The 15,690-nt window shown below is 47.8% G+C and overlaps 1 protein-coding gene across 5 annotated transcripts in view; it reads right to left on the reverse strand.

Moving 5' to 3' along the window:
• Window positions 1–15,690, reverse strand: part of Msra (methionine sulfoxide reductase A) — a 336,723-nt gene that overhangs the window by 193,019 nt on the left and 128,014 nt on the right. For all 5 annotated transcript variants that reach the window (XM_047549561.1, XM_047549562.1, XM_047549563.1 and 2 more), the window contains exon 2: window positions 13,712–13,780. In XM_047549561.1, the coding sequence (XP_047405517.1) occupies window positions 13,712–13,780 (69 nt within the window). The remainder of the gene's footprint in view (window positions 1–13,711; window positions 13,781–15,690) is intronic.

The raw sequence follows: 15,690 nt of genomic DNA on the forward strand, positions 1-15,690 counted from the left end.
ACCTGGCCCTCCTGGAAAAGGCCTAAACTTTCTACAAGTCTCTGAACAGCACAGGACTTGAACTCCAACCCCATTCAGAACCAGAGGCTGCTGGGTGTGTTCTCTGGGTGTCTCACCCTGCAGAGGCCCAGATGAAGAGTCATCCCTGGAGAAGAGGGGATTCATGCAAAGCCTCTGGGCTCTCCCCCCCCCCCCCCCCAGTCCCTGTATTCCAGAAGGTTCCCTGCTATTTCCAGCTACCCTAGCAGCCTGTGATTCAGCCACTTCCTATTTGCAGTCTTTTGCTAAGCAGCTGTGACTGAGCCCTGCCACCAAGGGACCGACTGGCCAATGTGTTTCCTGCCTTCTCCCAAGGGCTATGTCCCCTCGGGGTTCTGCCCAGAAAGCAACACCTGGCCACTCTCCAGTCCCTCATGCAGTTCAGTCTTTTAAAATTTGGTCCAGAGGTGATATGACTCTCAGCTGGAAGTTTCGAAATGCAAATCAAGTTCAGAACACATCTGTGAGGATTAAAAACCAAAAGTGCTGATCCCAAGTACCTCATGTTCTGTCCCAGTGGTTTGTGGGTGGAGGAGTTAAAGACCCGTGACATGCCGATGTACTGCACTGGTAAACTTTGGTCTCAGGTCAAACCTGGCTTCCCACTGTCGACCCCACCCCAACATGCCCTGGGCCCAAGCTCCAGAGGGGGAAGCGCCTCCCCGCTGCCCCGTGGACGGTGGAACAGGCCGCTCAGCAGGGACTCGCTCCCAGTGAGTGGCCTCACTCAGTCTGTCCATCTAAAAACGCCAGGAGCGTTGCTCTCTAGTGGAGCACCGAGCGCTCCTGAGCATCCACAGAGGGTCTGCACCTGTTTGAACTAAGGCGTCATTTACTACCCGTCCTTTGTAACATGACAAGGAACGATGCATGTTTGAGGTGCGCGGTGTTTCGTTGGCATACACCTTGTGGCGCGCCCCTCATGCCACATGTGACCATTTTCTGTGTGTGGTGAGAACACTTGAATCTGCTCTCAGCAATTTTCAAGTGTATGTCATTAAACATGGCGCCTACTGTCTGAGACACCTCCAGGACAGAGTGTCTGACGAGACTCTGCTCTTCGGCCAGCACCCCATGCCAGCTCCTGGGGCCACTTTGCCACTGTGCGTGTCCCTGAGCTGGACCTCTTCAGATTCCACTGTGAGTGCCACTGTGTGACACTGTGACATTGGCCTTTCTGGGCCTGGCTGACCTAACCGAGCGCAGCATCCTGCAGGTTCACCCGTGTCACTGCGGATGACGGGACCTCACTGTTAAAGCTGAACAGCACTCAGCTGCACGTGCAGAGCCCGCCCTCTTCCCATCGTCCACGGTGGACACTCAGGCCAGCCCACAGCTCTGCCACTGGGGACGGAGCCACAGTGACCAGGGCGTGCAGGCACCCCTCAAGACTCTGACCTCACTTCCCTTAGGAATCACCCCATAGTGGAATTGTTGCATCACATGGTAGTTCAATTTTCAATTTTTTGAGGAACCTCCAAACTGTTTTCCTTAATGACTATGCTAACCGTGGGAACCCTCACCAACAATTATTATCTTTAAACTTCTTAAAGATAGCCAAGATAAAAAAAAAAAAAAAGCCAAAGTAATGTGTTATTTAAAAGGGCCATGTAAATACTCAAAACAGTGGGATAAATAAAACCTTCTAAAACCATGGACATACAGCATTTGACTAAGGTCCACAAGGGTATGTAGTTGATGTTCTCTGTTTTTGTTTTTTGTTTTAGTTAAAGACAGTATGTGTTCGGGACAGAAGTGCTGGTCTAGGGGACAACAGCCTCCTGCGGGGACTCTTGCTGCTTCTCCCACCTTCCTGAGCGCCATCTTCAATACAGAAGTGACTGTTTTATAATATATGTTATATTACATCACTTCTCTGCCACAATCCTCTAAAGATTTCCTACAGCACACAAAACAAAGACCAAAGTCCCCAGGAATACCCAAAAAGTTTTGATAACCAGATTCTCTGTTAATCTCCGACTCCAGCTCTTCCTCCTCTTCTTCCTTTGCCAATTACACTCCAGTCACACAGGCCTCCTACCCAACCCACGACTGCCCCAGGACCTTTGCACTTGTTTCTTCCACATGGAACATGTTTTCAACACATCTCTGTGTGACAGCACACCTCTTCTTGGTCTTTGCTTAAATATTACCATCTCACTGTGCCTTCCCTGACAATGCCATTTTAAATTGCAATCTACCCCAACCTGGCATTTCCTCTTTCCATCCCTGCTTTATTTTAATCTACACTTGACATAACGTGCACTTTATGTATCTATCTTATTTCTGTCCCACACTCCTAGAGTAGAAGTTCCTTGAGGGGAGAGTTTTTTCCTGTCTCCTATTGCAGTCAATAAGTGATCTGATGAGCAAACAAATAATCTGAGCACTAGCCTTAGTTTCTCAGAGTTAACTGCAAAGAACAAATGAAATTATATGCATGAAAATACTTCATAATTCGGAAGCTGATGCTGAAGTGGAAAAGGCAGTTGGGGTAGTAGTGGTTCTGACAGCCGTTTCACTGCAAGCTAGATTACAAATGCTCTACGTGGGAGAAAAAACAGGGACATAAATTGCATTCAGAGCCCCTGAAAGCTACATGTCATTCGGCTGGTGCACCTGCCTATTTGTCGTGTGTCTTGGCACCACAGTTGGCGCCCAGGCCATTTGTCTGGGAACCCAGCTATTGTTTTGGTTTTGTTTTTTGCGTGTGGAAAGGCAGAGGTCACACACCGAACACATGCCCCTGGGCCTTCCCCACTGCATGGCCAGGGGGTCACACATCTCCACTGCAAAGCTGGTCACCTGCGGCCTGGCCAAAGGCTGCATCTCGGTCGCTGTTGAGCTTCCCTGCCGCTCACCTGCCCCTCCCTGGTGCCATTGCAGCCCCAGGGTTCCCCAGATAACCGGCCCCCTTCCCCCTTGACATTCCTTATGAGGTGAATACAAACTCTTCCCGGTTCTTTGTCCTCAGTGACATCCAGAAAAGGCCATACTCCAAGGAAGGGGGCCCTGAGGAGCTGGCGGACTGGGAAAGGGCCAAGGAGAGTCGACCGAGCACCAGCCGGACAGCAGGGTCAGAAGCATGTCACCCTGTCCTGACGAGGACACGGTCACAGAAACTGGGGGCGAGTCATCCCAGAGAGGCAGCCGGCATTGAGAGCGTGTGGAGGAGCTTTTTGTTGGTGGTGGGGGGTCAGAGATGAGGGCAAAAAATAGCATTTCTTTTTCATAAAAGAACCCCCGACCTCTGAGTGAGGGGGTTGTGCGGGCCACACCTGAGGCTGCTTCCACTCATCTCATGCTGAGCGAATTTTTTAAACCTTTTAAAATTTATTTGTGACAGTCTACCATGGGCTGCCATTATTCGTTCACACTGTCATGGGCGTGGAATCCCGGCTGAGACCTGGGCACGCGGTGGGGCCCACGCCAGGTCACGCATGCTCGCGCACTGCTGCTGCGCCAGGACCCGGGGCGCCACACGGAACGTGGCCGTGGTCAGCCATGACCCACGTCCTGGGATGCCGATGACCCCACAGAAGAGGAAAGGCGTCCTGCTCCATGAGGCCTGGTGACGGGCAGTCCCTGGACCCCGCAGACATCGGGAGCCGTGCACGGAGCCCCCTGACCGCCCCCAGCGGGGCTCGCACACCCTGTCCACCGAACCTGCTCCTGGGGGCACGTTTCCAGTTCCTCCTGGAAAGTGCAGGGCCACTGGTTCTGATTGCCTAAAACCAAACAGGCGTACGTTTTACTAGACCTAGCAAGTCTCGTTTGTGGGAATTATTTTATTTTTAGTACTTGATTTATATGTAGCATCGTTCCATACGAAGAATTTAAAGTGACTTATAAAGATATAGATGGGAGATGTGGATGAGGTTACAAAGTGGGTCAGTACAGGCGCCCCTTCTCACGCCACCGGGTGTGGCCGCGGTAACAGTGGATGGATCATTCCAGACTCTGCCTGTGAAACTGGAGTGCGGGCAACGCGCCCTGATGAATAGCCCCCTGCCACCCGCAGACCCTCTTGCCCCGCGGAGCTGAGGCATGAGGAGCAGCAGAGGTGAAGCCACCTGCTGCCCATCCTCGCTGGGGATAGAACCCTAAGGAACCCGTCGCTTCTCGCCTGCTTTTCCCTTTCCATCACTTCGGAATCTGAAAGTCACTTCAGGCTCAGCCCTCCACCCGCTCAGGAGTCAGTCCTAACGCTGGGCTACATAGGCTCAGGACTCGAACCCACCTGGCAGCAGGTCCTCTGGTCACCAGATCTGGTGGGAACAAGACAGAAGATGGTCACTCTCCAGACTAGGCCTTGCCTGAGAATCAGCCCTGCCACCTGACCCCAGGGGCTTTTCTCCTTACCCCACATCAGTTAGGGCAATGTGCTGCTATGACTGTTTTTCACCTGGCCAAATGATTACAATTCTCAATAATCTGGTCAAATGTCCCGGGGGAAATGGTCCTGGAACGGCTTCCATCACTGGATGGTGGACCTTGGGCTTCAGTGGCTGTCCACGTGTGCCTCCCATGCACAGGTGCACGTCCAACCACGCCCACACATGGAGCCAACGGTGGACACAGGAGCACTAAGCAGTGCTCTGCCTCAGGATCACGTGAGATCTCGTGGTGCTCAACAGTTCATAAGGGGAAGTTTCTCGTTATAGAAAGATTCCAGTTCACAATCAAAGGGAAGCTGGACTTTGAATGCAATTGTCCCTCAGTACCCACAAGGGGACGGATCCAAGGCCCCTCCAGCCCTGAGATACTCAGATCTAACAAGGCGCAAGCCCCTTACGTAAAATGGCGAGGTACTTGCATAAAGCCTGTGCACAGGCTGGCAGGCACTTGTACGTCATCTCTAAGACAAACAATACCTAACACAAGTGCGGTGTAAATCGTATTTACCCTGTGATGTTTAGGGAATAATGGCAAGAAAAAACTGTCTGTACATGTTCAGAACAGAAACAGGTTTTTAAAATGTATTTTCCATCCATGGCTGGTTGAATCCATGGATACAGAGTCCACAGACACACGGGGCTAACTGTACCTTGCAGCCTCTAGTACAATAACAGATCGTGGTAAATGTTAGTAAAGGCTGCTACCTTCACCAAAAGAGAAAGAGCCAGTTATTAAATGCCTCCTGAATGACGTATGCCTCCATTTATGGGTTCTGATCAGGCCTCTAACTCCCAATTCAAGGAAAATACAGAGAATGGAAGAAGGTGATCATTCAATTCAGACTGAAGGAAATGTACAGGCAAATTATCCAATTTTTTAAACAAATAAATTCTGAGAAAGAGAGAGAGGTGAACTTACAGATTAAAAGAGACTAAATATTTATATTAACCAATTGCAACGTGAGAACTTTATTTGGATCCTGATTCAAATGAACAGTTAAACAATACTGTCTCATAAACAGAGCCAGTAAATATGAGACAATAGGGAAAATGAAGACTTACTGAATATTGGATGATATTAAGGAACAATAAAAAATTTTAGGTGCTATAAAAATCATTCTTCTGTGTTAAGAGGTTGATATCCCTCTTTTAAGAGACATCTTTTAAAGATACATACCAAAATAGTCGCAGATGAACTGAGCTGGGCTTTTGGCCTGGGGTGGCGGGGGGCCGTACAGCCGAGCCGCACCAGCCACAGCCGAGCCCTGCAGAGCCGAGTGCGCGGGCTCTACCCTCTTGTCCCCTTGCTTGTATGCATGCTGGACGTTTTTCACAATAAAGAAGTAACACATGTTTAGAAACACGACCAAGAGAAATGATGGTGGGAATCCCTAATGGACATCTAGTCCAGCAGCTGTTTTAGATACAAAGCAACTAACTTCTGGGGCAAGCCAGAGCCCAGTAGAGACAGACGGTGGCAGGGGCAGTGGGACAGGGACCATATGGTCCCTGGGGGTATCCTGAGCCCAGGAAAAGGGCAGTGAGACAAACAGGTCAAAAAACACTCCTACTGTCCCCTCCAAAAGCACTGGCAGCAGCACCACCAAGGGCCTTACAGGACATTTAGAGGTGCCCTGAACAGACGCTTCCTTCTTGTTCTAGAATCAGGGTTCTTTATTTCCCCAAGCTGGTCCATTTTCAGGATCACTAAGTCCAACTTGAGACCAGCCACCACTTCATCGCTGGGATGGCTGTTACCAACAGAAGAGGAGCAAGGTAACGGGCTGGCGAAGACGTGGGGAAGCCGGAGCCCTGTGCGTTGCTGGTGGAAGACAGGGAGAGGATGGCTGGACAAGCAGACTGGGATCGCCGCGTGGCCCAGCATTCCGCTCCCGGCCAAGGTCCCCAAAGAGTGGAAAGCGAGGACTGGAGAGACACAGCAGCACTGCCCACAACAGCCAAAGGTGGGAGCAGCCTCGGTGCTTCAGGGGATGAAAGACAAAATGCAGCCACACACAGCGGAAGGTGCTCCGCCAGAGGAGGAGGGGACAAACCTGGAGGATGCTACTGCTGAAATCAGCCAGGCACAAAAGGACACGGGGCCACCTCCAGGGGCCACCTCCAGGAGGCGCCTGAGGGGTCCAGTTCACAGAGACCGACAGGAGCATGGGGGTGACCAGGGCTGGAGGAGGGGGCACGAGGGGCGGGAGGTTCAGCTGGTGAAGATAAGAAAGGGTGGTGATGGTTACGCAGCCATGTGAACGTACCTCAAGCCACTGAGCTGCAAGCTTAAAAAGGATCAGTGGCAAATTTTATACTGAAACAAAAAACAAACTCAACCATACAAAAGAACTGATCTTTCTTCATGTTGTGCTAGGAAACTTAGAACCAAATTTGTGGTCGACCCTTGTAAATTATTTAGGATGGCACCCACTTTCTATATATTTCATTTCACTTATTTTCCTTTGGTAAATATTTGGTAATATTTACCAAATTCTAATGTATGCTATTTTTTGTGCCTTGTATACTTTTTAATTTCCCTTTAGTCCATTTTATCACAAGGCCCAAGATAAATAGTTGGGAAGAGTAAGAGCAAGAAAAACAATATTATGTTTCATATTATCTGTATTTGATCCATATTGCTCAGAATTTTTCTTAAAAACACCATTTGGGTTAATTTGAACAATGAGTAAACGTTTTCATTTTCCTGTTCTCCATACCCATGTTTCTTTTCTAAAATAACTTAATTAACAGAGAAGCAGTAGAAAGATAATTGATTTTTTTCCCTACATATCCTATTGAGCATACTTTCTCAGAAATTTAAGAAATGCCTGGACACATTTGTAAAGTAAATTAAATAAACCTTTTTTTATATTCAAGACTTTCAAAAGCAAAGGTTGATCGAGTGGTGGCCAATGTACAGGCATTATAATAGCAAAAACATAAACGACAACTGGCCATCTTTAGGGCTAAGGCCAAAAGAGAAATACAGGTACTTTCTGAGCCCTCTGCACTGATACTGACGGGAGCCCCATCCAGTCAGACCGTGGGAAGAGTGGACTCAACAGAACATTCAGTAGCAGGACCCCGCCAGTGTGCGAGCAGGTCTCACAGTGTCCATGGCTCCCAAGAGTCCCCAGGACGTAGGACCCGTCTGGTATTATGAGGGAGAGGTGCTGGATCCAGGGGCTCTGACTGCAGTTGGGCTCCCTTTCCAGGGCCTTGATCACAGATCCCTGGCAGGGGACCCAGAGCCCCCTCAGCAGTGCCCCATCTCAGGGCCCTCCCTCCTGCTGTGGCTGGGAACTCTCTCAGCACCCTGGGACCACCACCCCTCGAGGCACATGGTCTCCTGATTCAGAGGAGGAACAGAGGACAGAGAAGAACCCTATCCAGTCACACCAAGACACCTCCAACTTGAGGACCTCGGGCGTTCCCAGGTCTCTATGGACTTCACCATCGCTTCATGGGGAGGGCTCGCTTTCTGGCTCGCACTTGTGTCCCAAATGGTTGAGGTTTGTGGGCACGTGAGATGGCACTTCATCAAAGCTTACTCAACTCACCCCTGCCGCCAGCGTGCTTAGCTCCATCCTTCCAGCACAGGACCTGCCTCCATCTCCACCCCCCACACCCAACCCATTCCACTCGCCCTCTCCAGCAGACAAGCCCTCCCACTCCACACTGGCTCTTCCCCAGGTCAGCACTGGGACAAGGTGGTGGCACCCTCCTCAGCGGTGCCACATACGTCAAAAGAGACTGTCAGCATGCGTTGACAGCCACTGGCCCCCAACCTGAGACCAGTCCTTCAGCAAGGACTCCTTCCCCTTCCCTATGTCACCCGACCTCACCACACCCAAGGAGAAAATGGAAGTCGAAAAAGACATAAAAAATAAAATGTGCCTTAAATCATGTTTCCAGTGACCAGTTGCTGTCACTCGGAGGTGCTTCGCACCCCCGTGCGAGAAGGCCTATTTCTGTGCTTCTCCATCTAAGAAGTTCGCACCAGTCAGCAGCCTGCTGTTCTAACAGTCTCCTGAATATAGATTGTTCGGTTAATTATAAACACATTTCAAAGTCATTCTTCCTGGCCTTTTTCCTGGAATGAGTGACTGCCACTCCTCGGCTCACAGAACAGGCCTCACTAGTTTTCAGTCAAGGTTCAGGGAGAAATACGCCACACCGGGATTCGATTATTTACCAACATCATGTTGGATGCGAGCCAATGAGACACCAATACATTTTCCTTTGAAGTCTGACATATTGCCTGCTGCTTCCAAGGCTGTTTTCTTGGCTGGCAGACAAATAACTGGGGCTGTTTCAAAAATCACCTCCGATTCAAGTCAAGGGAAAAAACTGTTCTTGCGATTGGCTCGTCTTGCAGGCATTGATCTCATTCTCCGTGAGGTGCCCAAGGTGAGCCCCCAGAGTGGGAGGCCTCTCTGGGCTCTGACAGCCACTGGCCCCCACTCTGCAACCAGGCCTTCAGCAGTCACTCAGGCGACGCCTGGCATGTCCCTGGCCCCCGGGCTGCCGACAGCCCTGCCATGAGGGCATCCGCGTGGCGCGATGTCTTGCACAGGCTTCACTCCCCCTTGCCCGAGGGTCCCAAAGGAAGCTGACACAGAAGAAAGGTTTTGCAGGGCTTGGGGTCACAGATACCTTACTGTCAGGCTATTGGGAGGCCACACACCCGGGACAACCCAGAGAAGTCACTGAGGGGCCTCAGTGGTCACACTTGGTATCGGCTTCTGAACATGCAGGTTCTCCTTGCAGAATCTCACCTCCAACCAAATGGCCTGGGTGCAGGTTTCTGACCTCCACAGGGTAGACGAATTTTGAATTAAAAGCAATTTTTTAAAAGAAAAAAAGAAGTTTTTAGCATTCTGAAACAAAAATAAAATCTCCTTAATTGAGAAGAAAGGAACTTAAAAGCTATTTTGCCCCACTAAGTGACTACCACTTAAACACTTGGGGTGATGGGAAGTTCATTTATTCCATATCACTGGCCAGTCTTAGTACAATATTAAAATTTTAAATGTACAGTCAGATACACTCTCTACTCTTATTGAAGGGCCATGAACAAGGCTTTTTGATAAATATGAGTTAACTTTTAATCTGAAGTCATTCAGAAAGAGTATAGCAATATTTACCAAATAAAATCTTCAAAGTTAGCCAAGTTATTTGTGTTGATGTGTTGATGCTATATTACAAACAATCAAAGTCTACCACATTCCAACTTTTTCATTCGTTTACTTCATTTTATATATCTTAGTGCGTTGTTTTTCACGTTCTGCTTTGCTCAATCTGTATTTATTATTCTTGGTGCAATATCGTATAACCCATAGTTGAATTGTATGCCAGTTGCCTGAAGCCCTTCAGGTTTATACCTCATTATTTCAACTTTTTTTTTGTACTAAAAATTGAACCCAGGGGTGCTCAATCACCAAGTCACATCCCTATCCCTTTTTATGTTTTATTTTGAGATAGTGTCTCGCTAAGTTGCTGAGGCTGGCTTTGAACTTGCGATCTTCCTGCTTCAGCCTCTGGAGCCGCTAGGATTACAGGCATGCGCCACCATGTTCGGCTCAACATAATTTTAATAGCATCATTTTCACCTCAAAAGTATCCTAATTTAGATGACAAATTTATGTTCAAGGGTTATACTTCAAACTTTCAAAAAATTTTATCTTATTTTCTTTAATTGTGTTAAAAACTCCACAATTTAAGATTGGAATCCTTTGCCCTTCACTTCCTACCTTCTCAGTTTGTAAGATTTATCTTATTTTGAAATGATACATCTTGACTATGGAATATTTTTAATAAAATGAGTAGCTGCTCTGTGCTGCAGAAGCAGGTCCACAGAGAGGCTACAGCCTGGCTGTCCGCGTGGATGGACTGGCCCACCGCCAAGGACTGTCACTTTCATTAAGATATTGGAAATCACGGAGAACCTCCTGGGACAGGCATAGCATGTAGAGGAAAAATGTTCTCCCCCAGGGGAAGCGTTCTCTCTACCTAATCCCTGGGTGCCTCAGTTTCTCCACCACAAAAGAGCACAATAATGCCACTTCACAGGGCTGATGTGTGGAAGAAAGGGATGACGGCCACAGGGCACTCTCCGCCACCAGGAACAAAGACATTAAGCAACGGCAAAATGTTCAGCTCCGCTTTTGCAGTGTGCAAGGAAAGGCTCCAGCTGACTTGAAAGGGAGCCCCCCAGGAGGACAGGGGAGCCTGCAGAAGGACAGGGCCTGGCCGTGGGCGTCATTAGCATTGTGCAGTGAGGGCAAGAGCAACAAAGGAGGTGAAGAGCTCCGGTGGCAGGAAAACAAGACCCAGAAAAAGCTCACGAATGACTACAAAAGAAGGCCTGAAAAGCCGAACGTCTTGAGTTAAAAATAATCTGTGGAAACTGTACACCAGGGACAGGTTTTAAGGACCCACCTACATGTTCTCTGATGGCCTGATACAATAGCACATTTATGTATTTTCACACTGGAATGTGCCTGGATCCCTCACGCTGTCTATTCTCCTTTACATTCTTCTCTGATCTAAAAGCCTAATGGTAGCTCAGTGGTCACCTGCAGAGTGGACCAAATTTAAAAGTTCCTATTTAGACAGCGTTCATAAGGTACATTCAAATGATTAACCAAGGTAATGAAATCATACTTGGGGATAACATTTTGGCCTTAACTATGGAGACCTCCATGGCTGAAGAATGAGTGTGGACAAGTATGAAGAACCACGGTCCCCCGGTTCGCTCACCGGCGGGGAGATGTAAGCCACACTCCCGTAACATTATACTTGCTACTAAAATCAAATGGGGAGAAACCATAATCATTGTAGGAAACGTCACTCCAAACAGTATTTTCCCGGCAAAAGCTGCATCTCAAGAGTCCTTCAGAGCACTCTGGGAATGCATGGGGGTTTACAAATCAATTTGCTAAATTGTCTCGGCAGGGAATCACGCTTTTGTGTATGGACTGAAAGACAATGCTGAATCTGCTAGGCTCTCTCAGTGAACTTTCTAGAAGAGGCTACATAAGCCCTGCAGACTTGCAAGGTGCTGGCAGGATGAAATGCCAAGTATATCGCAAAGAGCCAAATGCTGCATTTGTTTGAACTTTATGGTGCAGCTATAAACAACCAAGAAGCACAGAAGTCCTCCTCAAAAGCCATCCACTCCCTCACTCCACTGTAGGCAGGTGGACAGTGATATAAAAAGAGAACGATTCCGGAAACATGAACATGAAATTCTTGCATATACTTAGCCAAAATGGGGACCTTAATTTAAGCATCTGCAAGAGCCAAACTGCAATTCTAAAGAAGGAATTCTTAGATGTCAAGCGTATTCTATTTTATGATCTGCATAATCCTGCCCTTTAAATACTGTTAACTTGTAGGAATTCTGTGCATGATTCGGCTCTTCTCAAGCCACACACACTGGCCCTTCAAGTGAGCTCCCAGGGCTTCTCCACCAGGTGAGCCTCTGGTCCTGGAGGGAGAAGGCAGAGCAAAAGGCTCAGAGCTGGAAAGGTCCAGTGCTCATCCAACATCCTTTCCATCAGGAAAACTGAGGGCCTGAAGATAAGTTGCCTGCCCAAAGTCAAACCATGAATGATGCGGGTTAGGACTTAAGTCTCTATAAATAGAATTGGTCACTGGAAAACAGGAAATCTTGCCACAGAACTTCATTCCCTGATATTTCCAGATCTACAGTTATATCATGTCATCAGCCTGTCCTCCAGGAGGGAGTTTCCACCAATACAGCAACAGAGGGAAGCTCCTAAGATAGGTCAGTGTCACTTCACATTTCCCAGCAAGACACAGAACCTCTTTTCTAACATGTCTGGAATTGGCAAATCTGAGAGACTAAAAAAAAAAAAAAAAAAAATCATCAAAAGAACACTTTGAACATTGACATGTGCAACATTTGTATCCCATGATAACAGACACTGATAGGATAGGAAAGTGAGGAAATCAGATATTTCCACATACGTTGTAATATCCATTATGTCTTCTACAAAATCAGAATATCCATTTAAATTCTGTACACAATGATTTTTAATCACTGACCAGCACATTTTAAAAGGCGATCACCCACCAAGCCAGGATTTGCTGAGAGTTAGGTGGCATTAGGCCCTGCTTCATGGTTCTCCCACAGTTAATCCCCACCCATCACCAGGTCTGATTCTATCTCATGGATTAGGAAACGTTCTATTCTGAACGTGCTCATTTAGGAACTGGGCTGTTTTGAGGCCAATCTCCAGGTTAAATGCACTTTAATACTTCAAAGCAGTTGTAGGACTGCTTTGTGTCCTTGTAGTTGTGTCCTTGTAGGACACCCAAGATCAGGGTGGGACAGAAATTAAAGTAGACATGAAGTCAGGGGACTTGGAGATTTTAGGATAGGAGAGGTGACAGAAACTGTCTGAAGGCTGAGGGAGACAAGCCAGGGCAGACTGTGGGTGTCCAGCTGGATTCCAGGACGCAGAGGTATCATCCCCAAGGACCCCCAAGGCACTGTTGGAAAGAAGAGGAGGGGAGGCCAGAGGGACACAAGGAAGCCAGTGTGAACAAGAGAAGGAAGCGGGAGAGGAGAGACAAAGAGAGGCAGGAATGCAGGTACAGAAAGCACAGCATACAGAGAGATTTTGAAGGAAACAGGAGACGCTGGATGTCGGAGGCGAGGAACATGGATCTAGAGGGACTTTGCCAAAAGGTGTGGAATCTAACTGGAAAGTTCGGCTCGGCCCATAAGTGAACACGGTAAGGTATGCATCAGGGATGGAACTTTGTTCTGCTTAAACCGTTTTACATTAATGTTTTCTCTTAAAGAATGTTCTCAATTGATGGAAAAGAAAGAGTTCATTCAATTAGATTGATTTTTTTGTGGAATAACAACCTAAAACTTCTTGAATTCCAGCCTTTGACAAAGTTATATACATCCATGTAGGGGAAAAAACTCCTTCTTGCAAAGAAAATCTCAAACACTAAATTAGCAGGTTAATTCACAGTGTGGACGAAAGAAATAGCAAATACACAGTTTGATATTTGGGTTGTTGAAGTGAGAAAAGAAAGCACACTAGATTCTATAGAATAAGCATTCCCCATCCCAGAAATTACTAAGAGCTCGAGAGTCTTCTTGGCTGTAAGGACTTGTAAACATCTAGAAGAGCCCAGATTTTGAAGCCCCGAGGACACTTGCTAAAACTAAGAAAGTTGGCAGTAGGCTTGCACACAATTTGGGTTTTCTTTCAGAGTTGATATCTTACCAAATACAGCCATCTGTGTTCCCTCTGGGAAAGGTTCAACTGTCCTGTTGCCATTGACATGATGTTTGGCTAGAAAAAGAAAGAAAGAAATGCAAGTTTAAGTGTAAAGTTCTACACACTTACTAACACATGTCATTAAATGTGTCAATGAGCCTATTTCTCATTTTGAGTTAGAAGCACACCAAAGCCAACCCTCCCCAGAGAGTTTCGATTATCCTGTTTTTAATCTTAGTCACAGCCAAGACTAGACATCCTGTAGTCCAGGGAAGACATTTTGCAAATAAACATGCCACGGCCCAAGTTCCTATAGGGCTGGACAGCCTGCAAGTGCCTGACCCCTGGCCAGAGGGTCCCCAGGGTGCCTGGTTTCCCCCTGACCCTCTCAACAATGAGAAGGTTGTCACAATCTGTATTTAAGTGAGACAAAAAATGAGCAGGGTAATATTGGGCCTAATTCTTCAGGAAACATAATAGCAGGACATGTCATCTCACTACAAATCAAGCTCTGTTCCTAGGGGCCAAAGACATTGCCAGTCTTCTTAAGGACCAGATGGATATTTCCATGCCTCCCACGGTCCCTTCATCCCCCTGCCTCCCTACCACCAACCATCCTGGCTGCACTGGTGCATATCAAGGGCTGACTTAGAAATAAAAATGATCAGGTTAGAGGCTTCTGCATGAACTTGTTCTCACAATCCCAAGCAGAGAATACCGGAGCACCTCCATGTAGGAGGACTTTAATAATACCCTCAGCACCTTTTGAACATGAGCATTTAGGTGGACAATATGGACCGAGGAGCAGCTACACTGCTTCAGCACAAGCACTATGGTTTAAGGGGTCGCTTGAGGCTTGCTGAGCTATGGCAAAGGGCTCAGCACCAAAAAGAGGCCCTAAAAGGGCTCCTGGGGAGTGTGACATGGCTGCTGCCCTCGAAGACAACAGTTACCTTCAAGAGGCAAACATTTCAAAAATGAACGTGACAAGAAGCTTATGATTCAGCACCAAGTCCTGGGGTGTGGACTGGGGAACAGGAGGAGCTCATGGGCGGGGGGCAAGCTGGGGAGTGGGTGCAGCAGACCTGAGGGGAGTCAATCAGGTAGGAGACAGAGGGCTGGGGCAGGTAGGGTGGGACGGGACCTCCTGGGCCAGGGAACAGCCTAGCCTAGCTGGGGCAGGGTGACGCTGGGAAGCAAGGGAGACCAAGGACGCATCATGGCTGGAACAGCCCACGGGAGGCCCTGACCCCCATCAAAACCCACGGGCAACCCTCTTCAGCTCCACGCAAGTGCTTTAGACACCGCAGGCTCTGTTCACATGCCCCTCAGGACTCCACCAGTTCTTCGGGCACTTTCCCTGGTTCCTTGTAATTGTGGTGTGATCCCAAGAACAGGAAGCCCGAGAGAAAAAACAAAGTTGCAGCGCAGGGTTCAGAGTGCGAGCCAGTGGGCTCCGCAGCCTTCCTGAGGTCCTCGGCCACAGCCAGGCACAGGGAAGTTATGGTAGAAGGTCCCTGTGACCATGTCCAGCACTCACTAATAGGATCGGGACTCCATTACTGAATCCCAAGGAACACCAGGAGCTGCCTTGCTGAGCTCCAAGTCCTGCCCTCCAGTTAGACCCCCATGGCACCCACCAGTGGTTCAGAAAGGGTATCTTTACCCACCTCAGGAGTAGGGGACCCATTTAACCCCTCTAACCCACCAAATCCACTTGTAAGAATTGAACCTAAGGAAAAATGCAGGAGGGAAAAGAAGTGTCATATACAGCAATATGCATTTGAAGTCTTACTGGTAACAATGAAATCTTACAACCAACTCAGTGCTTAAAAATTGCCATTTGTGATTTATCAGATGAATGGAATGTCACCCAACATAGTTTAAATACTACCTTAAAAGCTTTGTAGAAATGATGGAAAATATTTGGGATACTGGTAAAAAAAATTATTCTATTACACCTTTTATATAGATTATAATGACAA

The sequence above is a fragment of the Sciurus carolinensis genome, chromosome 4, assembly GCF_902686445.1.
Source record: "Sciurus carolinensis chromosome 4, mSciCar1.2, whole genome shotgun sequence".
NCBI classification, from domain to species: domain Eukaryota; kingdom Metazoa; phylum Chordata; class Mammalia; order Rodentia; family Sciuridae; genus Sciurus; species Sciurus carolinensis.